The sequence below is a fragment of the Myotis nattereri genome (assembly GCF_964212035.1).
Source record: "Myotis nattereri genome assembly, chromosome: 11".
NCBI lineage: Eukaryota > Metazoa > Chordata > Mammalia > Chiroptera > Vespertilionidae > Myotis > Myotis nattereri.
The window spans coordinates 47,222,859-47,249,189 of NC_138086.1; the positions used below are offsets into that span (position 1 = coordinate 47,222,859).

Here is a 26,331-nt window from a genome sequence, read left to right on the forward strand (position 1 = left end):
ATGGAGACACTGGACAAAGGATGATTCACGTTCCGGGTGGCCAGGAATGGATGGCTCAAGCACACAATTTTAAACTTCTGTTTATTTCTGGAATTATTCCTTTAATATTTGTGGATTGTAGCTGACCACAGGTAACTGAAACCATGGAAAGTGAGACCATGGATTAGAGGGAGACTATTACAAATAAAGACCTAGTACAAAGGAAGAAACCAGCTCTGCTTGCAACTAAGTGAGGCCTCCCCAGTTAGAGTTTCAAGAACCTGATTTCCTGTGTCTGTATTGGGAAGAATGCAAGTTTGAGGAGGTCTCTGGAGAGAGTCTCATGATGCTAATTCTTGCTTTTATCCATGGGCTGGGCATTTGATAAGCAGTGTGTGCCTAGTGCAATTGGAGAAAGCAAAAGGGAGTTGTAAATATTTGAACATTAGGTTTTCTCCTGGGCTGGATTGCAGTAGGCTCAGAGCATGGCAGTTGTAGGAGGTGATTTTGACACACAGTTACCAAGGAGTCCTAGGTGGAAAGAATACTGGGAGTACTGGACAAAAACAGTTGAGAGATTTGGCTCATTGTTGGACTGTCACTATCTTGACTTGCAACTTGGTGAATATTATGGAATCTGCTTCTTTAATTCTATCCGTAAGGAAAGCCAGACACACTTTTGTTGGTGTTTGTGATTTACTTGCAGTCCCCTCATCCTAGAATTAGAGTTGTACTTTTACTAAACATGTAGACTCTTGGCTCACCTGGAGTCTAGAGCACACAGTACAGAGCTTTGTGAAATACGGTGCCTATGAGAAGTCTCCTGTTGTGCACAAAAGCCACCGAGCTGCCCTGAAGCACAGAGCCCGAGTTGGCATACTCCGTGCTTATCCTGGGCTTCTCAGACAGAACATCCTGGATGCGAAGTACCTGCCAAGAAGAGATTACCTGTTAGTGCACTATATGAGCAATCAGCTGCCAGTGATGTTCTCCTTCCCAAATATTCCAGGACTAATATATTTCTCACAAATCAATAAGCTAAAATTTGTATATCTTCGTTGTTTTTTTCTTTTGATGGTGAAAGTATTAATGTCCTAATGATATCTGTGCAGTCTGACAATTAGCCATATCCCTCAATAGAAACACAGGAAGAAATGAAAAAGGGACATCCAGTTAGCAACCCAACCCAACCTGGTAACTAGTAGGATGGTAGTTGTCACAGCTGGAATCCCTCGCATCAGAGAAGTGGCTAGGAAGCATACAGAATGCATACTTTGAAGAATTCAATCTGACACATCACTACTTCATACTGTTATTGATACCCAGAATTACCACACTTTAGGTTGCCAATCAGTAAGTATATAAGTGCTCAGGTTTCCAAATAGCCTGGGTGACGTTCACTCAAACAGGACATGATAGGAATTAAAGAAAAAAACAATTCGAAGTTCATGAGTCATGAGTCTATATTGACATCTCTTATTAAAATAGTTCAGTTGAGTTTTGGCTTTTTGTCTTAAGGAAACTCCTATAACTTCTCAAATTTCTTACAGGAAAATATTCAAGCTTAGAATTCATGTAGAAAATATTAGGTTCAACCAAAAGGAAAGGGTGTCAGTGACTGTGAAGAAAGAAGTCTTATCTAAAATAAACAAATGAACCCTGGCCGGTGTGGCTCAGTTGGTTGGGCTTGGTCCATTGCACTGAAAGGTTGCTGGTTCGACTCCCGGTCAAGCACATGCCTGGGTTGTGGGCTTGATCCCCAATATGGGGTATGCAGTACTGGAGGCATGTTGCTCTCTCTCTCCCTCTCCCTTCCTCTCTCTCCAAAAATCAATACAAAAATTAAAAAATCTTTAAAATAAACAAATGATTAAACTTGGAAATAGAGACATGAAAAAGATCCTAAACAATTATCAAATCATCTTATAGATTGTATTTTCATTCTTTTAATGCAGATATTGTTGGATTTTTGTAGAATAGTTATATTATCTCTTTTGGAGGCACATATCTGAGGCAAGGGTAACATGCTATTTACGGTACCAATCCTTCAGGCTTTAGGTTCAGGCTGGACTCTTTTTTTTTTTTTCAATCCTCACCCAAGGATATTTTCCCATTGATTTTTAGAGAGAGTGGAAGAAAGAAGGAAAGACAGAGAGAAACATTGATGTGAGAGAAACACATCGATTGGTTGCCTCCTGCACACGCCTGATCAGGGCCTGGGCAGGAGAGGAGCCTGCAACCGAGGTACATGCCCTTGACCAGAATCGAACTCTGGACCCTTTGGTCTGCAGGCTGATGCTCTACCCACTGAGCAAACCAGCTAGGGCAGGCTGGACTCTTGTTTCTTTTTACATTTCTTGCTATTTTTTTAAAAAAGCTGTGGCTAATATATTAATTAGAGAAACAATTATTTTTTTTAAAATAAACACTGAAGGATGGCAATTTTGGAAGCAGAAATAATTGTATGTTCTAATTTACCCCCTGGGCCAATTTCAAGGCTAGGGTTTGAATCTCAATTTCCCAACTCCCCAAACCTAGATTCAAATATTTTATCTTCTTTCAAACCTTACCATCTCAATGAGGCCTACTCTGATCTTTATATTTAATAGTAGGACTTGCCCTTCCCCCTATTCACAGTAATTTTAGTCCTTTTTACTCTATTACACTTTTCCCCATAGAACTTCCCATCTTCAAATTACTATATAACTTACTATTTCTTATGCTTAATGTTTATTGTCTGTACCCCCTCCCTAAGAGCAAGGATCTTTGTATATTTTGTTTACTAGTATATCCTAAGTATGAAAACAAAGTCTGGCATATTATAATTGCTCAATTAATTTTTGTGACTAAATAGCTCAGATTATGTCTGCCAAGAATTTATATCTATATTTAAATTCACTCAAGATTACTTTATTCTTAATCTCAATGCTATAGAAAACGTAATGTATTATTATGCTATTGCTTTTAATGTCATAGAAAATCCAATGGTATATACTGTTATTTCAGAAGAGATGTTAAATAATACAAATACCATCTTTAAAATAATACAAATACCATTCTTTAATACTATCATTTATATACTAGTATTAGAACTGGGTGGCAAAGTTCATTTTGTTTTGAGACTAGTCATTTAAACCCTTTCATTTGAGCTTCATGTTTGGTAGTGTGAAAGAAGGTGGTTCCGTATATGATTCTCCCTTTGCCTAACTTCAGGGCCTGTTCTGAGCTTATATCCTGATTGGAAATATGAATACCAATCGGGGTCATTGTGAATAATTAAGCTCATATTTTTCTAATTATTCCCAGTGGCAAGTATAGCCTTTGCTATGATGGGGCACGTTGTCTAGCACTGATGTTAAATTGGTACCTGGTAACCTGAAAAAGTTAATGGGCTATATTTCTTCATTCTAACAAAATCCTTACTCCTTCCATATGTACATTTGTTCAGTTCTGGAACATTGCATGTGACCCAGTCAATTCTTCCAGGTGGTCTCAACAGATGGTCGTACAGCCTTGCCTGTGAGCTCAGAGAAATGCAGGAACTTACTTCTGACCCTGGAGGATCCTTGGGGTTATAGACCAGCAACTTCATGGCATTAGGATGGCATCCTGCCAAAATATCTCCTGTGTCAGGATCGATAGTTAAGTTATCCACTAAGGTGTCCAACTGTATTACCTTTCAACAAAGAGGAAATAGTGAAGATGTTGTTTTGACTTTCTTCCTTACACCTCCCCCCTCGCACCAGCTTCTGGATCCTGAAATTAATATATATATATTTTGTTGATCCTCACCTAAGGTTATTTTTTTCTATTTTTAGAGAAAGTAGAAGGGAGGGAGGGAAGAGATAGGGAAACATCAATGTGAGAGAGACACATCAATTGGTTGCCCCCCACACTTGCCCTGACTAGGGTGGGGATCAAACCTTTAACGCAATTATGTATCCTTGACCTAGATGGAATCTGCAATGGTTCATTGCATGGGCTGACACTCTAACTATTGAGCAGCAATATCCAGGGCTAAAATTAGTATTTTTAATGGGCTTTGTTATTAGTGGTGCAAGAACACACTCTCACCATCTTTTTTTTTTTTTTTTTAAATTACTCATGTTTTCTTCATTCATGGAGCACATTCCCAGGTCAAGCGTGGGAGCTAATGTAAGAGGCCATGTTGTGTGGGCAAGCCAGGGTACTCTTACCTTCAGTCGAGTTAAATCCCAGTTATCGTGAATTTTCATTACATGAATGTTCTTAGCCATTACATCAGCTACATAGATATACCTTTGAAGTAAATCACATTTACATTGAAGCAAGTAGTATTAAGAGATGACACTAAATTTTATTGTGGAGAAGATGTATAAAAATTCACAATAGGCCCTGATCGGTTTGGCTCAGTGGATGGAGCGTCGGCCTGCGGACTCAAGGGTCCCGGGTTCGATCCCGGTCGGGGGCATGTGCCTTGGTTGTGGGCGCATCCCCAGTGGGGAGCGTGCGGGTGGCAGCTGATCCATGTTTCTCTCTCATCGATGTTTCTGGCTCTCTATCCCTCTCCCTTCCTCTCTGTAAAAAAATCAATACAAATATATTAAAAAAAAAAGAAGAAAATTCACAATAGTCAAAGTACCACTGCACTGCCATTTTAAACCACAGCAAAAATAAAAAATAAAAAAAGATAATGGAGTGGTATTTTTAATATTCTTGAAGTGCTTTATATAAGTTTTGAATATGAGATATGACTGTAAAGTAATGAAATTAGTGTTTCTAGATGACATATAGACTCAATCTCATTACTTGGGAATTTTTAAATTGAATGTCTTTAAACTGAATGGAGGTAAGTGGACCTTTAAATTGAATGGGGGTAAGTGGTTCTCTTATAAGACAAAAAGATACTTCCAAAAACTAGTCCTTGGCAAGAAGAATCAGATGACCATGAAGCTCAATCACCATCATTTTTAAAAGGAGGAAGAACATTTGGAGCTGTTTTCCACAGGGATCATCTCTACTTATTATCTCAAATTTACACTAGTATATCAATACTCATAGTACTTTGCTTTTTGAAGCACCTTCCATTTTAATACACTTTAAGAGTTTTCCATAAAACTGCATGCTTCATAAAAAATGTTTTTTCATAGAAAATTCTGCTGCAGAGAATCAGTAAGTCTGAAACTTATACAATTTAATGTCCAATCTAAGTTGGGCCACCCTCTCCAATAAGAACTTCAGGATAACGGAACTTAGTGTAAGTGGTTAAAGGCCTTCCAGCCTCATAAGAGGCAGAAGCTTATCATGCTTTTATTCTCCATGTTAGTGTGCTAGGGTCACATAAGAAAATTGGGACAAGGACTTTGAGTCCAAATGCCTCATTTCATTGCGGGATGGAGTCTAAAGTGCAGGAATGCAAATTGGTTTGGTTAAGACCACACATTTAGTATAAAGCCTGGCCATACCTGATCCCTCCACTCATATTTGACTATTTAAGGTAGGAAGTAACCTACCTCCTAAGGAAAGGAATCCACTAATATGTCAAGGCCAAAGGGTAGAAAAATTATAAATGAGCTTACTTACTTTTTGTCTGGTGAGACTGTGATCCCATTGGCAGAACTAAATCCTCCGGCCACCACTTTGACCTCCCTTGGACTATAGAAAAGAACATAAGTCCACTGAAGATCTATGAACATCTCTAATAGTGACAAGAAGTGACTGGTAAAATAGTGGTCTCTGGTGGCATAGAACTGTTCTGGTCCAAGAGCCACGATGTCATTCACACTAAAGTGGAGAGAGAGAAGAGAGAGAGAGAGAGAGAGAGAGAGAGAGAGAGAGAGAGAGAGAGAGAGAGAGAGAGAGTTTTAAAATAGTGATTGTTGTCAAAATCACCAAGTCTCTACAAAGACCAATATGTTGATCAACTTGAAAAAGTATACATGAACTAGTATGAATTTTAAAAATCCACAGAAAGTAAATGATTTTTCATTGCCCTGATTATTTTTTAGCCATTTGTTCTCATTCCTCTCTTTTGCAGAAGTCAGTAAAACCCAATAAATATACAAATAAGCCTCAAACTCCAAATCTTTGGACTTGTAAATGTTTATAATAGCTATCTGTGGCGGTCATAGTACAGTTGGCCAATAGTGCTGGTTCTTCTCTTTCTGCGATTAGGTTTCTCCAATGTCCTTGAAGTTAGGCATGGCCATGCAACTAGCTTTGGCCAATGAAATGAAGTGATTGTGTGTGGCTTTCAGTTGGAAGACTTTAAGAGCTGGTTCATGATCCACCATGCTTCTTCCCCCACTCTTCTATAGTAACCAGCAACTTTCTTGATGATGCATAGTGTGGTTCTCCAAGGGTCATACATGAGGAAAATATAAAACTGAGTCCCCATATCACCTGCATTAGAGGCATAGCATGAGTGAGAAAAGAAAACTTTGTGGAGAAGTTAGGGTTTTCTTTTCTGCTATTTTAGCATAACCCAATTCATCCTGTCCTTCATATTTTCTTTGAGTAGGTGAAATTGTAGTGCTATTCCTTCCATTTATGTTCTTTAATACCATTTCATTTTTTTTAAATGAAGTAAGTCTTACTCTTACAAGATAAAAAAATAAGTCATTTTCATTTTGGAAAAGTAAAAAAGAAGACAGTGACTTGAAAATGTAAAAAAAAAAGGTTAAATCTTTTTAAATTAAATTGGGAAAGAAAACTGGATGAATCAGGAAAATATTTTTAGGTTTTGATGTATAATGTCTTTTCCAAGGCCATCTTTCAGGTCTCAGCATAAGCATTCCTTCCTCTAAAAGGTATTGCCTGACCCCATAGGTTGAATTCTCTCAAGAATAGCACGTTGTTCTACCCCTTAAAATGCTTGGTCAATGTGGGTATCAGGGCACTCCTTAAGGTTCTCTTTAGATCCTCCTTAGAGCCGCACTTGCCCTGTGCCAGTTGGCACTCCTTCAACCAGCTCTTGAAGGGATCTGGCAGACTTTCCACAGTACGGCTTTCTGGTACTTTACCTCATGCCTGTGTGGCTCTCTTGCTCCCACTTTCAGGCTTCTGTGTTGACAACAAAACACAAGATATCACCAGGCCTGACTTGTGCAGGTACCAAGTGAATAGCCCCTGAGGTAAACCTTTGACTAATGGGGGATAAGGCTAGTAGATAAGCCCTTCTCCCTTTCTTAACCTTAGACAGGTAAGAAAGGGAGAAGGATAATGTATTTGCTATAGACTGTCCCCCATATGAGTTTCTAGAAATACTGCCATAACAAAGTGCCACAAACGAGGTGGCATAAAACAACAGAAATGTATTGTCTTGTAGTTCTGGAGGCTAGAAGTCTGAAATCAAGGTGTTGACAGGGCCATGCTCCCCCTGAAGTTTTCTGTGGTAGAATCCTTCCTTATCTCTTTTGGCTTCTAGTAGCCCCAGGCGATCCTTGGCTTGTAGATACATCACTTCAATCTCACACTCCATCTTTACCTAGCATTCTCCCTGTGTGTCTGCCTGTTTTCTTATAAGGACACCAGTTATATTAGATCAAGGGCCCACCAATATGGAGGGCATTAACTAATGGCATCTACCAATGATCCTATTTCTAAATCAGGTCATGTTCTGAAATATTGGGGTTAACATTGCAACATGTCTTTTTGAGGGAACACAATTCAACCCATATTACTCCCTCTTCCCTGCCTCAATCTGTTCTCTCACTTCTGTATCCTGGTATTGTACTCCTTAATCAATTCGTCATGTGTGGAGTTTTCCCTCAGGCTGTGATTTCTGAGGAACTCTTCCTGTGATGTCATATGTTATTGCATCTAAGCCTCACAATCACCAGTGTGGTGAGTTAGACCAATAAGAGAACCACCATTTTGCTCAGCAAATTGAAGCACAGGTTAAGTGATTTGTCCAGTTTCCAGTCACTCCACAGCAGTCCTGGTCCCCACTGTGCCTCAGAACCCAGCACAATTTGTTAAGAGAGGAGTTCAGCCTGGCTGTCATTGCTCAGTGGTTGAGCATTGACCTATGAACCAGGAAGTCATAGTTCGATTCCTGGTCAGGGCACATGCCTGGGTTGTGGGCTTGATTCTCAGTGTGGGGGGTGCAGGAGGCAGTCAGTCAATGATTCTCTCTCCCTTCCGCTCTGAAATCAATAAAAACACATTTTTTTAAAAAAGAGAAAGGAGTTCAGTAACTTCAACTAATCTCACTTTTTTTGCCCTCTGCTTTTATTGCTCCCAGATTCTATGGGAGAAGTCCATACATGATGTTGAGAAAGAGAACAAAGACAAGAAGGTGAACTTGCATTTATTTTCCCATTTTTCTGTCTCATGAAAAGATTAATCTCTGCTGTTCCAGTGTTGAGTCCATTTTATAAGACAAATTTTTCATTGTTTGTTACAGCCTTGAAATAGGCAACCTATCCACTAAAAAATGTACTATTGTTTTGCAACACAATGAGAAAGATGTTTAGCATTGTCATTGAGAGCACAGCTTTGAATTCAGACAGATCTAGGTTTACACTCTGGTTCTGCCACTTACAAATTATGTAACATGAGCAATTTTTTAATCTAAAACACTAAGTGTCAGCTTACTCATGCCTGTTACTGAAGGCTGTTGTGAGAATTAAATTAAGTATTTTTGTACAATGCCTGGCACATCATCGAAGCTTGATAAATGTGATTTTTATATGTGCCCACTGGCTTTTTTTTCAAATTCCACTTTAAAGCTCTCATTGAACAAAGAAATGGCCCATCTTGAGGTTGGTTGTAACACCTAGTGCGTACGGCTCTCAGACACAGCCTACCAGGATAACTAGAAATGGGTGTAGGTGTTTAAAGAGAGCCCCATAGTTAGTATTGCATTGTTGTGGAATTAGAGCTGGGAATCTAATTGAGCACTTTCATAGGATTAAAATGCTTTCAAGAAGTTGGGAAATATAAAGATATTCAATACTAATACAGCAATTTCTGGTGAGATGCTGGGCAGTGTCACCATGGGAACCTTTAGAAAGCTTCAGAAAACAATGCTACAGAACAATAGTTTGAGGAAGCCCGCTGAACCCAAGAAAACAGAGCACACAGCAGAGATGCAAAAATAAATAGAAGTGCAAAATGCTTTAAATCCATACCTTTGGAGAAGTTCGTGTTCTATAGTTTTCAGGTGAACCAGAGAACGTTGTTGTTTCTCAAATTTAAATATCTCCACAGTAGACTTCATGTGGGGATGATTCACAACATAAAGGTACACAGTATGGTCTAAGTGGGAAAAGGCATAATTTCCCATAAGTTTACTTCTATTGCAACTTTTATTAGACTTGGTGTGCAACTTGGTCACATCCAAGAGTTTTTCTCAGACATCTTGCATTGGATTCCCACAGTCCACTTGATAGGCAAGTCAGACAAGTGCCAGTATCACTATTTTATTGAAGAAATTGAGACTCAGAAGGGGAATGATTTGTCCGCAATTTTACCATCACCAAATGGCAGAGCCAAACCCTGATGTTTCCACGTAGTCACTTCATCCTCACCTGCATTCCCCTTTCTAACAGGAAGGCACAGAACTACAGTGGTGCGTGGACATGGATATGGTTTCCTCAGATGGCTCTTCAACAGGAGAAGTGGATGCAAGCAAACAAAACCTTGCTGAGAATTCTTTTCGGTGAATATTTCCTACATGGCGACACATGTTCCAAAAATGCCAAGGCTGTATGAATAGCTTAAACTAGCAATACTTCCCAGCTAGAGAATGAACTTCTGATGCAAGTCAACCACCTGAGGTTGCAATAACAATATTTAGTGAGCCTAGTGGACATGGAATGTAAATATGAACGCAAGAGGAAACAGAGTAGACAGTTGTGGGTATTGCCTCAAGAATGTTCAGCTATCTGCTTTCAAATTGGACTGTGAACGGCTGTGAACAGGATTGAGGGTAATAATCCGACTTCTCAAAGTATTGTTTCCTGACTTCCCAGGAGCTCCAGGTCAGATGAGCTCTGGATTTTTAAAAGGCCTGCCCCCATCCTCCTACTGGACTCTCCTCTATTCCCTCCCTTAATGGGGTTCCCAAGCCTATAATGGAGCAAACCCGGGCCCTGAGATGGCCCATGAAACACACTGATACCTTGACACAAATTAAGAAAAGGGGTTCCCTCACAGATGAGTCTTTCATTTGGTCTGACCCAGCTCTGGTCCAGGGCCAGGGGCGTGGCAAGCAGAACTGAGTTGTATTTTAGTCCTCACGTGGCTCTTCAGCCAGACACTCCTGCCAAACACAGCATGAACAATACGTGTGCTGCCCTGGGCCTACCCTTTGTTAGGCCTCCACAGGCCCCTCCTTCCATAAAGCAATGCTTGGTGAGAATAACGTTCTTTGCCTTCTCATTCCATTCCAATATATATGTGATGTTTTGGCCTTATGAATTAAATGCATAATTAAGGGAGGTGACTAATAAAATAAGATGCCAATCATAATATACTGAGCTTCTGAAATCCTGATTAAATGCCTAAGGGTTAATCTGTAAACTTTAAACTCGTCCCATTTGAGGGGAAAAAACAAATACCTCAAATCAAGGCTCACTCTCCCCTCCCCCCACCCTCCACCCCCCAAAAATATCTCCTCCTCCAACGCTATCCCATGAAATAAAATAGCTCCAGGTTAATCTGATTACTCATTACAACTTCTCCAGTGAAGCAATATGTTTAGTTTTGTGTCAGGCAAAAAAAGTGGTGACTTTGTACTATTCAAGTAGAGCCTGAAGCCCTAATTTTACCCAAATAAAGAACATAGGATTAGAAGTAAGACCCCCGGGGGTTCCAGTTCTGGAACTGCCATTTACTCCTGACAAAAGTGAAGCCACACGTCACTGCATTTCTCTAACCTCCATTTCTCCATCTATAAAATGGAGCATTAATATCTGAACTGCCTGTGCCATAGGGTTCATTCAGTTATTCATTTAACACATGTTCTAGAGCAGCAGATATGGTTCTAGACTCTGGGAATCCAGCAATGAACAAGTCACACATGCTTTTGTGGTGATTATATTCTAGATAGGAAAACGGAGGAAATGAATAGTAAATAAAAGAAATGTAAGTAGGAGATGCCTTCTTCATAGAGTGCAGCCACTTGAACAGTGACAGGTAAGTTTGGCTCCAAAGATTAGAAGGAGCTCACGATAGAGCAGTGGTTCTCAACCTTCCTAATGCCATGACCTTTTAATACAGTTCCTCATGTGGTGGTGACCCCCAACCATAAAAATTATTTTTGTTGCTACTTCATCACTGTAATTTTGCTACTGTTATGAATCGTAATGTAAATATCTGATATGCAGGATGTATTTTCATTGTTACAAATTGAACATAATTAAAGCATGGTGATTAATCACAAAAACAGTATGTAATTATATATTCAATATGTGTTTTCTGATGGTCTTCGGCGACTCCTGTGAAAGGGTCGTTCGACCCCCAAAGGGGTCGCGACCCACAGGTTGAGAACCGCTGCTATAGAGCAATAGTGGGAGAGGGGTAGAAGGTTGGTACCTTTTAACATTAATAAGAAAACATTAGTTGCTATTCTGATGAGTGCTAAAAGAAGTACATCAAGAAGAAATATAAAAAGGTTCATGCCCTGAAACAGGTTGGGGAAGGCTTCCCTAAGAAGGTGACACTTAAGCTGAGGCCTGACTGATGAGGATGAGTAATCCAGAAGTGGAAAGATATTCCAGGCATGGGGAACTGCAGATGCAAATGCCCTGAGGCAGGTAGCATTTTATAGGACTAAAAGAAATCCAGTGTGGCTGGTCTGGAGAGTCATGGGGAAGGTGGTATCTGGTGAGGCTGGAGGGAGCACCCAGATGCCAGAATGTGTAGGAGTAGCCCCTAGGAACCCAGGTTATTTTGAAGATTTGGGGTTGATCTTCAGAGTAATGGGAACAACATGGAGCATTTTAAGAAGAGAGTGACATGTTTAGATTCGCATAAAAATAACTCTTGATTATGGAAATGGATTGAGGTAGCATTAGAGGGAAGGTGCAGTCATGGGAAAGATGTTTGGCACTGGACTGGGATGGTGGCAGTGAGGATGGGAAGAGCTGGACAGATTAGAAAGATGGATAAGAGGGAAATTAGAGCATTGTAACTAGTTCACTGAATGGTGCAGGGAGAGGAGAAGTGTCAGGTTGGGACAGGGTTTTATTTTGAGGACTAAATAAATCACATATACATGAGAATGCTTTATAAACTATAAAGCAATACAAAATTGTTATGTGACTGGTTAGGTATAATTACCTTTGAAAGAAGGACTTGCTAAGCAAATAAACAGATATACAGGGGTGGGCAAACACACACACACACACACACACACACACACACACACACACACACACAAATACATGCACGCATGCACCTATGCACTCATGCACTTACATAACACTATTCTTGGCCCTTCACCCCTGGGGGAGTGAATCGAATCTTTAAGCTTTTCTTAGAATAATCCTTCTATGCCTAAATCTTACTGGAAAGCTGGCTCTCCTGCAGGCCAACACTGAAGCACATCAGAGAAGGTGCTCTGCCCTCTTACATTCTCCTTAAATCACCACACCTAGAGGAGAGAGCAGCATGCCCCAGCTACAATCTTCCAGACCTCATATCTGTTATCATCAATCAACAACTTGTTCCTAAGGAAGCCACACCCTTTGCTTGCTGCCTGCTCATCAAATTCCCTACCAACCCCCTTTGCTCTGGTCCATCTCTTACAGGCCTAGTCTAAATCAGGCAGAAAATCTTAGAAGGTTTACAGTTGTTTGCATGGAAAAAGACATGCAGGTTATGATTATTTCAATAGCTTTATTAACTCAAAAGAATGTCACAGTGGCACAGTAAACCTACTTTTCCCCACCCCTACATAAGATTTCAGGGGAATATTTAACCTACTTCATAAAACAGTATTCAAGCATTTTTAAAGATACCCATTTATGTAAACTTGAACAAGTCTGTTGGTGCAGACCAAACTTATTGGATAAGTGGATGGAAGTAATTATGAATCATTAAATCAGTCCAGCAAATTTATACTTAGCAATACATTGTAATTCCATTAGGTATTTGGAAGAATTAAAGCACCATTTCTTCAAACATTCTAAATTGCAACACTTCCATTTGGTCTTCCCTTTATGTAGTTACTATTAAGTTTCACTGTTCTTACTTTCTATGTGTTCTATGGGCCCACAGGTGCTTAAAAATTAAATTAATTTGGAATTAGGAACCATCAACAACTAAAAAATAATATTTGAAATTGTTTTAAAGCATAAACAATGTATTAATACATATGTTTTGTTTTTATAACAGCTTTTTTGAGATATAATTCCCTTGCCATTTCCTTCATTCTCCCCCTTATTCTTAAGCATTCAAGCTTTACCTTTGTCAATGAAAGTACTGATCCCATGTGGATTGAATGATGTTTTGTCAAAACCATCACTGATTGTCAGTGCCTGGGCCCTTGGGTTCTGCTCATTCAGATCCATCATGAAGATTTGTCCTGGCTCATCTGGTGCAAAGCTTGGCATGCCAGGATATTTTAATCCCTTTAAAAAACAGAGAATAAGTATGTACATATATACATATCAAAAAAATGTTTTCATAAGGAAATGAAAATCTCAAAGTCTAGCAAAGATATTAAAAACTCTAAACTTCTTTTAGATTTCTGGGACATTTTTATCTGTCAGCTGTTGCCATTATTTAATCTGAGGGATTAGCAATGTCATCTAAACCATTGGGAATGGGAAGAATCCAAAGTCAGTTTTTGATAAAGAAAGAAAGCGTTTAGACAAAGTACCATGCAAGAGATGAGAGGCTGTGTTACTTTGTGTGGGTCCCTTGCCTGTCTGTGCCTAAGGTTCCTCTTTTAGAAAATGAGGACGTTAAAATGTGTGACATCTAAGACTCTATCCAGTGCTGATATTCTATAACTAACCTTCCTCAAAGTGGAGAGATGGGGTGTGTAGTGTCATTGTATTGCTTCCATCCTGACATCCATTACATTTCATAGTAGAATTAGCCAAGAGTTAACTTTGGGGAACTAGTCTCAAAGAATTGACTATTTCTGACCTATTTTGTTCTTATAGATATGTTTGAAAATTCAAATGTGAATCTTTTTCTCTAAATAATGCAAAAAGTTCTTGGAGAGTGGCCCTGTTTATTGAAGGACCAGGTACTTATAAACCAATCATAGGCATCCTGAATGTCTTGGGCCTTTGCTGCATCCTTGATGGTCATTGTATCAAATCTTGGGGTTGACTTATTCTACAGAAGTTGCAACTTCCTCCCCACATTCCATCCCCCATCACTTTGATAATATCAACCTTAATATTAACAACCCTGTATCATTTCTTGTACCCTCATTTTCCATTTATACTCAATTTAAATTCTCTCTCTCTCTCTCTCTCTCTCTCTCTCTCTCTCTCTCTCTCCTTTTCCCCTCCTTTTCTTATAAACACACACACACACACACACACACACACACACACACACTCACATACTTACAATAACACTATTCTTGGCCCTCACCCCTGGGGGAGTGAATCGAATCTTCAAGCTTTTCTTAGAATAATCCTTCTATGCCTAAATCTTACTGGAAAGCTGGCTCTCCTGCAGGCCAACACTGAAGCACATCAGAGAAGGTGCTCTGCCCTCTTACATTCTCCTTAAGTCACCACACCTGGAGGAGAGAGCAGCATGCCCGAGCTACAATCTTCCAGAACTCATATCTGTTATCGTCAATCAACAACTTGTTCCTAAGGAAGCCACACCCTTTGCTTGCTGCCTCCTTATCAAATCCCCTACCAACTCCTTTTGCTCTGGTCCACCTCTTACAGGGCTAGTCTAAATCAGGAGAAAAAACTTAGATACAAAATTATCATCCCAACTTTAATCAGACATCCAATGATGTTTATCAGCTTTTTTTTTGTTCATCCTAATAGGCAATCTATTGCATTTCTCCAAATGTTTATCCTAAATTTATTTCTTTATCTTCCTCTTTATTCTCAACGAGTAATTTTACCTCCTATATCTCTGGTGGGAAAATCACAAACAAATATGCCATCCAACATCAATTTCCTCTGACTCCCTGCTTTCCGACTCAATAATTCTTCAATTTTATCAATTCTCTTCTTTTCTTCCTCTTTGACAGAGTTGAACTTTAATTTCCTCAAAATAATTTCCAGATGGTTAAGAATGTCTTTCTATGTATGGTATTTTCAGGAGCCCAATAAAAAGCCATCCATTTGCTTATGTGGTAATTTTTCAGCAACATGCCACATTCGTTTTAAATGTTCACTGCTGACATTAAAACTTTGATGTTCAAGACACCTGTATGGGGGCCAATAGCACACTCTTTATCAGCATGTCAGAAACTGTCACCAGGACCTGGCACCTGGGAGAGAGGGCTCTGAGGCATGCGTATGTAGCAATTCTGTGCTGTCATGTCCACTTTCCTTCTAAAAGGAGAGCACTAACCCAATGTCTGAAGATGTTCTCCTTTCTTCTTTCTGCAACTATAGAATGTAAGCAAGGAACTACTTCGGGGGAGAAGAAAGGAAGATGTTAAAGAGGGAAGTAAGGTAGAATGTCTTGATTCTCCTATCCATCTTCCTGGGAAGAGACCCAGACTGGAACTCAGAGGACCGACCGAAAGCTCATCCTCAAGCATGTCTCTTTGCTCAGTTAATGAATCCTCTGTACCTCAGTTTTGGTCAGCCATCCATTTCATATGTATGTATGTATGTATGTATGTATGTATGTATGTATTTACTTATTTACATAAGTAAATACAAATTGTTGACAGTATTATAGAAGTCCCCATTTTCCCCCTTTTTGCCCCCCTCCATCCAACCCCTGCCCCACCCCAGGCCTTTCCCGCACAATTATTTGTGTTCATGGGTTAAGCCATCATTAATTGCTTCGTCTCCTCTCCACCTCCCTTCCCTCTGAGATCTGTTATTCTGTTCCATGCCTATGGATCTATTTTGGTCATCAGTTTATTTTGTTCATTAGATTCCACATATAAGTGAGATCACATGATATTTGTCTTTCTCTGACTGGCTTATTTCACTTAGCACGATACTCTCCAGGTCCATCCATGCTGTCACAAATGGTAAGAGATCATTCTCTTTTACAGAAGAGTGTCTTCCATTGTGTAAATGTACCACACCTTTTTTATCTACTCATCTACTGACGGGCACTTAGGCTGTTTTCAAGTCTTACCTACTGTAAATAACGCTGCTATGAACATGGGGGTGCATATATTCTTTCTGATTGATATTTCTGGATTCTTAGGATATATTCCCAGAAGTGGGATTGCTGGATCAAATGGCAGTTCCATTTTTTATTTTTTGAGAACTGTCCATACTGTTTTCCATAGTGGCTGTACCAGTCTGCCTTCTTCTGTTAACTCCACCACCTGTTTATTTGATTTCTTGTTCTCTAGGCCCTGTCTTCAGAAAGTACATCCTCTCTCTCTTGCTTTAGCACTTATTTTTTTTTTACCAATGTCCCCTTCTTTTGCTTGAAAAATTGCTTGTTTTTCATTCCTTGAAACCAATGGACTCCTAACTTTACTACTTCTTCAAACATGCATTTATTTTGTCTTCTCATCACTGTCAAATTTCTTGAAAACGTAACTTGATCTTGTTACCAGATTTGATTTGTTCAAACTTTCAGAAATCAGTATTCTGTAGTTTATAGAAATGCCTCTATAAAGGTCATATGAATGGCCTCCAAAATATCCCATGTGAAAACCCCTCTACTTTTTCTTGCTTATATCTCTGTGGCATTTGACACTATTGTATATCCCTTTGTTTCTTGTCAAAGGAGAAGAAGAAGAAAAAGGAGAAGACGAAGAAGAGGAGGAAGAAGAAGAAGAAGAAGAAGAAGAAGAAGAAGAAGAAGAAGAAGAAGAAGAAGGAGAAGGAGAAAAAGAGGAGGAGGCAGAGGAGGAGGAGGAGAAGAATTTGCTGATATAAGTCCTGCTTCTCTTCTTGCCTCTTCCTCCTTCTGTCCTCATCCATCCTTCTTTCCTTCTTGCTCTATACTCCTTCCTTGCAGATCTTAGTCATAAGATTTCAGATATTTCTTCTATACCAATGATTTTCAAATCTACACATTTAACAAGAATCTCTCTCTGGAGTTCTAGCTTGCATTCCCAACTTCTTCCTAAGGGCAGCCCATAATCAAATTGTCAAAACCAATATCAACATTCTCTCCTCAAATCCTGCCTCTCATTCATATCTATTATTCTCCTTTGAAGGCATCACTATTCTCCCCAATATTAGGCCATAAAATCCAGTCTTTAAATCTACTCTTTCCCAAATAGTCAATTGGTCACCAAGTCCAGTAGCTTAGATAATGGCACCATTGAGGGGAAAAATGTCAGAAACATATCATCCTTCCCTTTTCACCTGGAGAAAATTAAGCCCAGGGAAGCCAATTTCCTAGATTACTCAGATTATTAATTATACAGCCTCATTACCACACCGTAAAGAAAGGTTTGGCAATAGAGAATATTGCCCAGGAAGGCAGGTCAGGGCAGAATATCACAGCATGTACCATGGTAGCTTGGGGAATGTGAGCGCATTGCCAACTAGTACAAAGATTTGCTGTTCTAGAGATGAAGGATGAAGAATTGCAAACAACTTGGCCTAGATTAAGTGTCATGGTGAATGAAACACCTCTGATAAAATGCCTTCTCATTCACTCGGTTTTCTGTTTAAGGCAATTGGGTAAGAATTTGTGGCAATTGACTACAAGCAATTGTTTTTATATCATTCACCACTGAAAATGGTGAAAACCACCTGGAGATGCAGGCATCTTATTTTCCCCAACATACTACAGGTATGTGTGGACAGGCATTGAAATCCTCCACTGGCCTCATTTATGAGCACATGCATTCAGTAAATAGTCAAGCACCTGTGTATGCCAGATAGTGTGTTAGGTGCTGAGCATGGTCATGAACACTCCAAAGTCCTGGCCTGGAGGAACTTGAAATCTAGAGAGACAGCACCAAGCAAGCCCATCAGCTGTGGTATTGAATGTAAGGGTCTAAGCACAGGGAATCCAAAGCACCAGAGAAGAGGATCTCACTCAGCAAGAGAGTGTTAGGAAAGAGTTTCCTCAGGAACTGAGGTGCCACTACAGTGAAACCTCACAAAGAACTAAAAGTTAGTGACATGTGTAAAGAGGTAGAGTAACCTTGCGGGCAAAGAGAAGCATGCCAAGAACCAAGGTAAGGAAGCAGGTAGACTAAAAACATCTACCGCACAGAATTACCCTTGAAATCAGCAGCTTCCAAACATGTTCTAGGATGGCAAGGAAGGGTGACAGGAAAAAATAAGAACAAGGAGTTGACTAATCTTTATTATAGTCATAAAGATTAAAAATAAGCAACAAACATCCTCCTTAGCCTATAAGGATGAGTTGTTTGTTAGTTTACAAAAAGACCTCCATTATTTAAAACTTTCAGGTTAATATTTCTCATGGCATTATTTGTGATGAAAATCTCTATTTTCTATATAGCAGCAATTCAGTACGTTCAGTTCCAATGAAAATAGAAAAAGGTATACTGTAAGAACTACAAATATTATTTCCTAACTGCAAAGAAATCTCCTAGCTATACAATCATCATTTCAAAAGATCTATTTGGCATAACATTGAAAATCTAAATTGGCAATAGAAAATTTAAGTCAACAAAGAAAAAGATTTTCTAGACAGCTTTGTTTTATCTTTGGTTTTGAAAGAAACCTAAAGAAATAAAATCCCTCCCACTTGCCCACCCCCATACATACCACCACCAGAAGTAGTTTAAAATAAAAATGAGACCTTAATGATACAGCGCATATTTAAGAATTTAGAAATTCAGACCAGGAATGATTATTATATGTGCCCACCTTTTTTGGCCAAAATGATATAGATCTAAAACTTCATTTTATTTGGTAGTATTTTCTTGGCTAAAATGGAACATTAGGACTTGCAATTCCAGAAATCAGAATTTACATTAAAAATGTAGTCAGTAAATCCCTTTCAACATACTCCATCTCATTTCAAATTGCAACTGATTTAACAAATTTATGACAATTTTCAGTATCTTCAGTTCCTTACAGTATCCTGATCATCCCAAACTGTGAAAGGTAATGGGAATAAAATGCAGGCTTTTCTCTACTTCTCTATAAAGTGCTGGAAAGAATGATAAGGAACCTACGACAGAAAGTGTTTAAGGTTTTGAATCGAGTAACATGGTCAACATTCAATCTACAAACATTTACTGAGCTCCAAACACAGGCAAGCATGGTGAAAGGAATAGTAGTTACTGAGAAGGTGACTACTAGAAGCTGAGGGACAGATCTGGAGATTAGTTTAGGAATTGAAACTGCCCACAGGGAGCAGGCCTGAGCATTCCTGTGGTGTCCTGATTAGCTCTCCAGAATCCTGTTTTGGCTTTTTTAGTTGACTGGTTTACCCGCAGGTGGGATGAGTGTGTAGGGGTCCATCTGTCAGCTTTAGTCAGCAACATTAATGTGCTGTCTATACAGTTATTGACATGAGTATCCGAGGGGTATGGAAGATACTCACACTGGAGATAAAAGCCAGCCCACTGGGAAGTATATCAATATCTTCAGAGCCATTTTCTGCAAAAGAAGTAGAGGATCAGAAAGATACATGTTTGAAAGCTTAAAAGATAAATCTCACAGTCAAAACTTTAAATTTCTTTTGGAAACTCCATTGACTTTTTGCAACTATTTACTTGGGAAACTATATTAACTGTCAAGAATCCCACAGGCAGGCTACTCTACAATGAAACCTGAGTCAGACTCCAATTTTTTTCTTAGAATTCCATCTCAGTAGAAAAAACAAATAACTATAAAATAAATTGATATCCTAGATTTACTCTTTAAATAATGGCATCTAGCTGGGAGATTCAGCTTTACTCCCCATAGAAAACTTGATCTACAGACCAAGTGATAACATTTGGAAAGTCATCATTTTGAAGGTCCCTTAAGGGCCTCTCTCCCAAGCATTTCTCTTCTTCCAACTTGTTGAGGCTTAAAAATTCTACTATTATCTAATCATATGGGAAATTTTTGAGTAATTTCTCTCTTTTACAAAGGCAATATGTCTTAAGATGGACTATTAAATGTAAATGAATGCAAAGAGTTTGGGCAGATCTCTTTCCATTGAGAGCTGGTCCTGAGTGTTTTTCTTTGGGAAAAAGCATATAATCAGTAACTTATGACTGAGACCAGGATTAAAAAGGGGCTTGCATGTGTCCTAGTAGAGAGATAGAACCACAGGTGATATGGTCCAAGCAGGCAGGGCTGAGAGTAAAGGCATTGGTTATCTAGTGTAGAGAAATGTATGTTACAAATATGGTAGAATCAATATGTATCAAGTCCACATGCTCTTTTTAAAAATGTGATGTTCATACTCTCCCATCAAGAGGTAAAGTCTATATTCTGTTCCCTTGAACCTGGGTAGACCTTTGTAACTGCTTTGACAAATAGAATGAAGTGGAAGTGATGCTACAGAACTGACATACAAGTTTAAAGTCACAGCCATAGCTTTTGCTAGTGTTCTCTCTCTCTCTCTCTCTCTCTCTCTCTCTCTCTCTCTCTCTCTCTCTCTCTCTCCTCTCTCTCTCTCTCTCTCTCCCTCTCCCCTTCCTCCCTCCCTCCATCAATCTTGGGAGCCCTGAACCTAAATGTAAGAAGTCTGGCTACTTTCAAGCTACTGAGGAGAAACTACAGAGAGGTCACACAAAGTAGAAAGAGGGTACCCTAAGGCACCCTTAGAAAGGGTTATGCCAAAGCATGACTACCAATTAATCCTATAATCGTGTCACATTTTTGGGACAACGGTTCTGACAGCCAGCTAAAAAAACAAATGGAACCTGCTATGGAGTAATAAGGCATTTTTCCCTTCTATCTCAGCCAACTTCCTTTAAATCATTCTCTTCAAAATATTTGGATAATCAGTATGTTGATTTATGTCTTACAACATTAGCTGTAGTTTCAACTTCTCAAATCTGTTTGAATTACATAATCTGAGCGTAGACCTAGATATCATTGAATTGAGCGATTTACTTTTCTTTTTTTGAGTATAGTTTCATTGATTTCAGAGAGGAAGAGAGAGGGAAAGAGGGATAGAAATATCAATGATGAGAGAGAATCATTGATTAGATGCCTCCTGCATGCCCCCTACTGGGGATCAAGCCCACAACCCGGCATGTGCCATGGACCCCTCAGACTGCAGTTCCAACACTCTAGCCACTGAGCCAATCTAGCTAGGGCTAATCCAGTGCTTTTTCAACCATTTTCATCTCCTGGCACATATAAACTAATTACTAAAATTCTGTGGCACACCCAAACATATATTAAATTTTTATCATTCTAACAACAAAAGTAGGTATCATTTTGATTTATTCATAGTGGACAGCTATTGTTGTGTTGACTCTTGTCATTTTTTCATTTGACAATCTAAGGGAAAAGAGGTCAGTGACCCTGACTAAATAGTCAAGTATTGTATGTTTTAAAAATTCTTGTGGCACACTGGTTAAAAATCACTGATTTAGACAATTCTGCCACTTCCATGACTTACATGGGCACCTGACTTTGGTTGAGGCTGGGAGACACAGCCTCTTAAAGATGCCTTGTTGCCATTCCTTCCCAGATCTTGCTTTTTCCCCAGGATACTGCCAGGCAGGGGGGCAAGGGTCCCTGTTATTTAAAAACCCCACATATTCTCATTCCTTCTCTATCAGAATCCCTTGCAGGAGCTCAGAGTTTGAAAATGAAAATCAGGAAGGAGTTGGTCTCCAGCTCTTTCTGCTTTCTAGCCGGCAGCCAAACCTCCTTTAAGACCAGGGTACACAAGGGCCAGGCAACTTTTTGTAGAAATTGAGGGGGGGGGGGCGTGCAGGGGAGAAAGAAAACCCAATTAAAAATCAGTATTCTTTCTGATTTTGTATATCTATGTTACAAACTCCTATCACAATAAACTATGCTGTCATCCTGTCACATATTGATAAATAAGGCAAAGTCCTTGACCCTGGGGAGTTTGCAATCTGATATTGAGAGAAAGAGAAAACACTGCTAGTTATAAAACAAAGCATGTGATAGGTGTCATAAGTGACCCAGACTTTCAGAGTGCTGTGAGAACTTAGAGGTAGGAGGGAAATTTGTGGCTGACTTCAGCAAGCAGAGATGAAGAAATCAGCAAAGGGATTGCATGAGCAAAGGTGAGAGGGTGAAAAACACTCGTTCCCAGAACAGTGAACAGAATCTAACTGAACTATTTTTTCGAGTAGAAGTGTTGGGAAATTGGAGGCTCGGAGCCCAAATAAGCAGTCTCAGCAGTCACTAGCAGGTGAGATGAGCCCTGTGTGGGGGACGCTGCTGCAAGCCTGTGTCAGGTGAACAATGAGGCACAAAGGAAAGCAATGCTTCCTGGATTGTGAACTGAGTCTCTTTGAGAGTGGGGGTGTCATGCAGGCAGGACTAAGGGTGGAAGTGTTATCTAGAAGGAGCTGGTTGTGGATGAGGGTTCAAGGGAAAAATGCCAGAAGTGTGAAGTAGAATCAAGTTGATTTCAGACTGGAAAAGAAGGCCTGCCATTTGAGAGGTTTGGGATCTAGCTATGGATTTTCAAGTACTTTATTTATTTATTATTTTTTAATCTTTATTGTTGAAAGTACTACATAGGTCCTCCTTTTCCCACCATTAACCTCTTCTAGCCCATTTTCACCCCACCCTCAACCCCCTAGGCCCTCACCACCCCATTCTTTATGTCCATGCGTGATGCATATATGCACACAAGTTCATTGGTTGATTTCTTCCCACAACCCTCCCCTGCCTTCCCTCTGAGGTTAAAGACATCTCAGTAGGCTGCGAGGTCCTTCAGGATAAGGGTTAAGGGATATTCTTCTTGGTACTTGCAGGTACATTTTGAAGGAAGTGACAATGAAGCCAGAAATATCAAGGAGAGGGAAGAAGAAAAAAGATAAGTAAGATGGGCAACAAAAGAAGACAGGGAGGGGAATGAAATATCACAGAAGGGACAGGAGGAGAGTTTGGCAAAGTATGGGCCAATGACATTCTTCAAATGATAGAGAGACATCAGTAAGAAAGAGAACTGAGAAAGAGCTGCTGGTTTTGACATTGAAGAGACCCCTTGAAAAGCTGGGATGAGGTAGCTTGGGTAAAGTGGAAGGTCTAAGGCAGTGATGGCGAACCTATGACACACGCGTCAGAGGTGACACACGAACTCATGTTTTTGGTTGATTTTTCTTTGTTAAATGGCATTTAAATATATAAAATAAATATCAAAAATATAAGTCTTTGTTTTACTATGGTTGCAAATATCAAAAAATTTCTATATGTGACACGGCACCAGAGTTAAGTTAGGGTTTTACAAAATGCTGACATGCCGAGCTCAAAAGGTTCGCCATCACTGGTCTAAGGAGTAGCAGGAGGTTAAATCAGTTGGCAGCCTCATTCAAGTGGAAGGTGACCAAGAAACTGTGCTGCCCTCTTGGTACTGTCACATACATACCAATTCCCTCAATGAGGTGGCAGTTAGGAGGTTCTACTGGCTCCAAGTCTCGAAATGCATTAATCCTCTCTCTGTGGAAGTTAAAAACATTGGAGGTCAATGTGCCACTTCCAAAATTGATGTCTAAACATGGTTTTTAATTACCTTTATAATCATGAACTCTCTTTCATCATTTATGGGTAATATAACAAGTAAGTAGGCAAGTCCTTTTATTTAAATTTATTTACATAACATGGACATTATGTGGGTAATATGCCTATGCCAGTTAACCTCACCCAATTATTGTTGAAAGACTAAAATGCAATTATACAGGGACAACACTTTGCTGCCCAAATAAATGATAATATTTAATAGTATGGGTAACTTGCACAGTATTATTAATTTAAATGTACAAGTTGTATTATTTAATTTGATAAGGCATTGTCCATTATAAATCTGCACTTTGGCTCCCCTTAATCCACTGTGTCTTTGCCTATTAACCCACCGCCCCCTCTCAAACTGATTTCCCCACATTCAAACCCCCCTAATAACTAAACCTTGTAGCCTTTGCTTTAACTTCATTATTTTAAAATTTTTATGCTGACTTACTTTGCAACTTATCCAACTGACCAAAATCTAAACAACTGGCCATATTATTTTTCAATACAGTTTTCAATACAGTTTTCAATACAGTTTTCTTGTTTCCACAGTGAAACTTTCTTTTAAATACCAGGGATAAGTTTAAATTTGTATTAAACAGTATTCAGGAAGACTCTACACACAGACTTATCTTACTGTTACTTTTTAAAAATACACCTTAGATATACTTTATAATAATAATTGTTTTTATGAGTCTCTCACTCAGGTGCACTGGGGGCAATGTTACAATGAACATACTCAAGCTGAACTAGAAAGTATTACCAAACGGCATCAGCCTCCTCAAGAGATTCCAGCTTCTACTTAGAGAAATAAATAAAAGCTCCCCTAAGACAACTGAAGACAAACGGAGCTTTTAGATCTGCTCAGAAATGTGTAGCAGCACCTAACATTTCTTCTTCCGAGCCCAGTACTGACTCTTCCTGAGATAGTGCTATCACCACTAGATCTTCCACTTCTAAAGGTCAGATACCTACAAAATGCCAGTTAACATATGCAAATTTCAGCTCCTTCCCCTTCAATCTGAATAGCTCTTAATCTGGGATGAGTTCAGCAACCCAGCCCTCCTCAACCTGTAACAGGCCATGTCAAAGTCTGCCTCAAACATCCATCTGGTAGCCTGTCCCTTCTCTCAAATCCAGCGCTTCCCACGGAGTTTTTATGTATTTTTATTTTTTCTTAATGTATTTTTATTCTTGATAGTATTCCAGATACCTCCCATTGAGATATCTCCCATTATCCTCCCTTCTCCCCCCTTCACTCCCTCCCCTCAGCCCCTACCCACCCGCTAGGTCTTCACTACCCCAATGCTGAGAGCGACTTGGAAGGAGGGCTTGGGCGGGTGACTTTCAGAAAACAAATGGGGGCATTCCTGACCTGATATCTTAGGAAAAGCAAGTACTTCGCTCACTTTCCACATCAGTTTGCTGGGTGGCATTGAAGAGTGAGGTCCCCAAAACGGTCCATTCCTATTCCTACTGGCTAGGAAGCCGGCACCAGGCAGCCCTGACCTACGTCACCTGAGGACTCAACTCACCTGAACGCCACAAACCTCTCCCCGACCAGGGCCAGGCCGACCCCCAGCAGGGTCAGCACCACCAGCTTCCCCATAGTCCCCGGTACCCAGTGCCGATTGCCGGAGCTGGGTCCTCCGGGAGGCGGGGCGGGCAGGCTCCCAACCCGCCCCGTGATCGCCGCCCGCCCCGCCCGCCCGCCCCACCTGGCAGGTGCGCTGCCTGGACGCCGGCTGGGCTGCGGTGGGTGTCTCGGCCACTCCCCGTCCCACTGCCCCAGGTAAGGCTATCTTTCCGTGGGGGTGCGGGAATCCCAGGCTGCCTTTACGCAGGAGATTCAAGGTCATCTTTATGCGTGAAGTTCAAGGAGAAACCTTGACTAGCGGGATTCTTCTTCTTCTTTTTTTTTTCAGGGCGCAAAGTACAGGGATTCTTTTCTCTTTTTCTTCAAGGCTCAAAGTACAGAGAGGGAGCCTGGAGCCGCAGGTAAAAGTCTGGTGTTCCTTCTCTTGGCAGCTTTGCCAAGAACACACCCACTGGTGGGTGGATAGAGGGAGTTTGCTGCTAAAAGCTGCGTAATTCAAGCTCAGCTCCTCAAATGAACTGCCGGGAGCTCCGGGAACGCCTTCTGAGCCCCAACTTCAGGTTTCTGGAAGGCAAGAAGTGAGTTGAGCTGGAGAATTGCTCTCAAGACAGTAGGAGAGCTGACAAATGCATATAACATAATCGAAGCGCAGAGCTTTAACACACCCTTCTCCAAGAGCCCTAGAACAAGGCCTTCGCGTCCTGCTTCCCAATCTGAATAGGGCAGACACCCAGGTCAATTTGTTGAATGGGTGGATTTGTGGCTCTCAGTAACCCTGCCACCAACACCATTGTTGATGGAATAATGAAAAATTGGGAAAAGTGTGTGTGTGTGGGGGGGAATAGACTAAGTTACAGAAAGTTGAGCAGAGTAGGTGGTGGTGGGGGGGGGGGGGAGGGGATAGCTTTGGGTGGAAGTTAGGCTATCAAAAGTCTCCTTGATCCTTCTTTCTTCTGGGTCTTCTGTTCCTGCCAGGTGAAGAATGCATGTCCCCTTCTCCCTAAAGACGACCAGGCTGGAGGGAGAGGGACTGAGGGTGGGGAAGGC

At 40.3% G+C, this 26,331-nt stretch overlaps 1 protein-coding gene across 4 annotated transcripts; it reads right to left on the reverse strand.

Annotated features, from left to right (window-relative positions):
- On the reverse strand, positions 1–25,552 carry PON3 (paraoxonase 3; the record flags this gene model as incomplete). Of its 4 annotated transcripts, XM_081101696.1 has the most annotated exons (10): positions 1–135; positions 744–909; positions 3,527–3,655; positions 4,176–4,257; positions 5,542–5,742; positions 9,093–9,219; positions 13,373–13,538; positions 19,576–19,631; positions 23,551–23,621; positions 25,223–25,296. In XM_081101696.1, the coding sequence occupies 9 exons, from the start codon at positions 25,294–25,296 to the stop codon at positions 751–753; spliced, it is 1,065 nt and encodes a 354-aa protein (XP_080957822.1). In that variant the 3' UTR covers positions 1–135; positions 744–750. The 4 variants fall into 4 exon arrangements, with proteins under 4 accessions (XP_080957822.1, XP_080957824.1, XP_080957821.1 ...); XM_081101698.1 differs by lacking the exon at positions 25,223–25,296 and adding an exon at positions 25,406–25,552 and having other exon boundaries at positions 1–909; XM_081101695.1 differs by having other exon boundaries at positions 1–909; positions 25,223–25,331.
- Between the last annotated feature and the right edge of the window lie 779 nt (positions 25,553–26,331).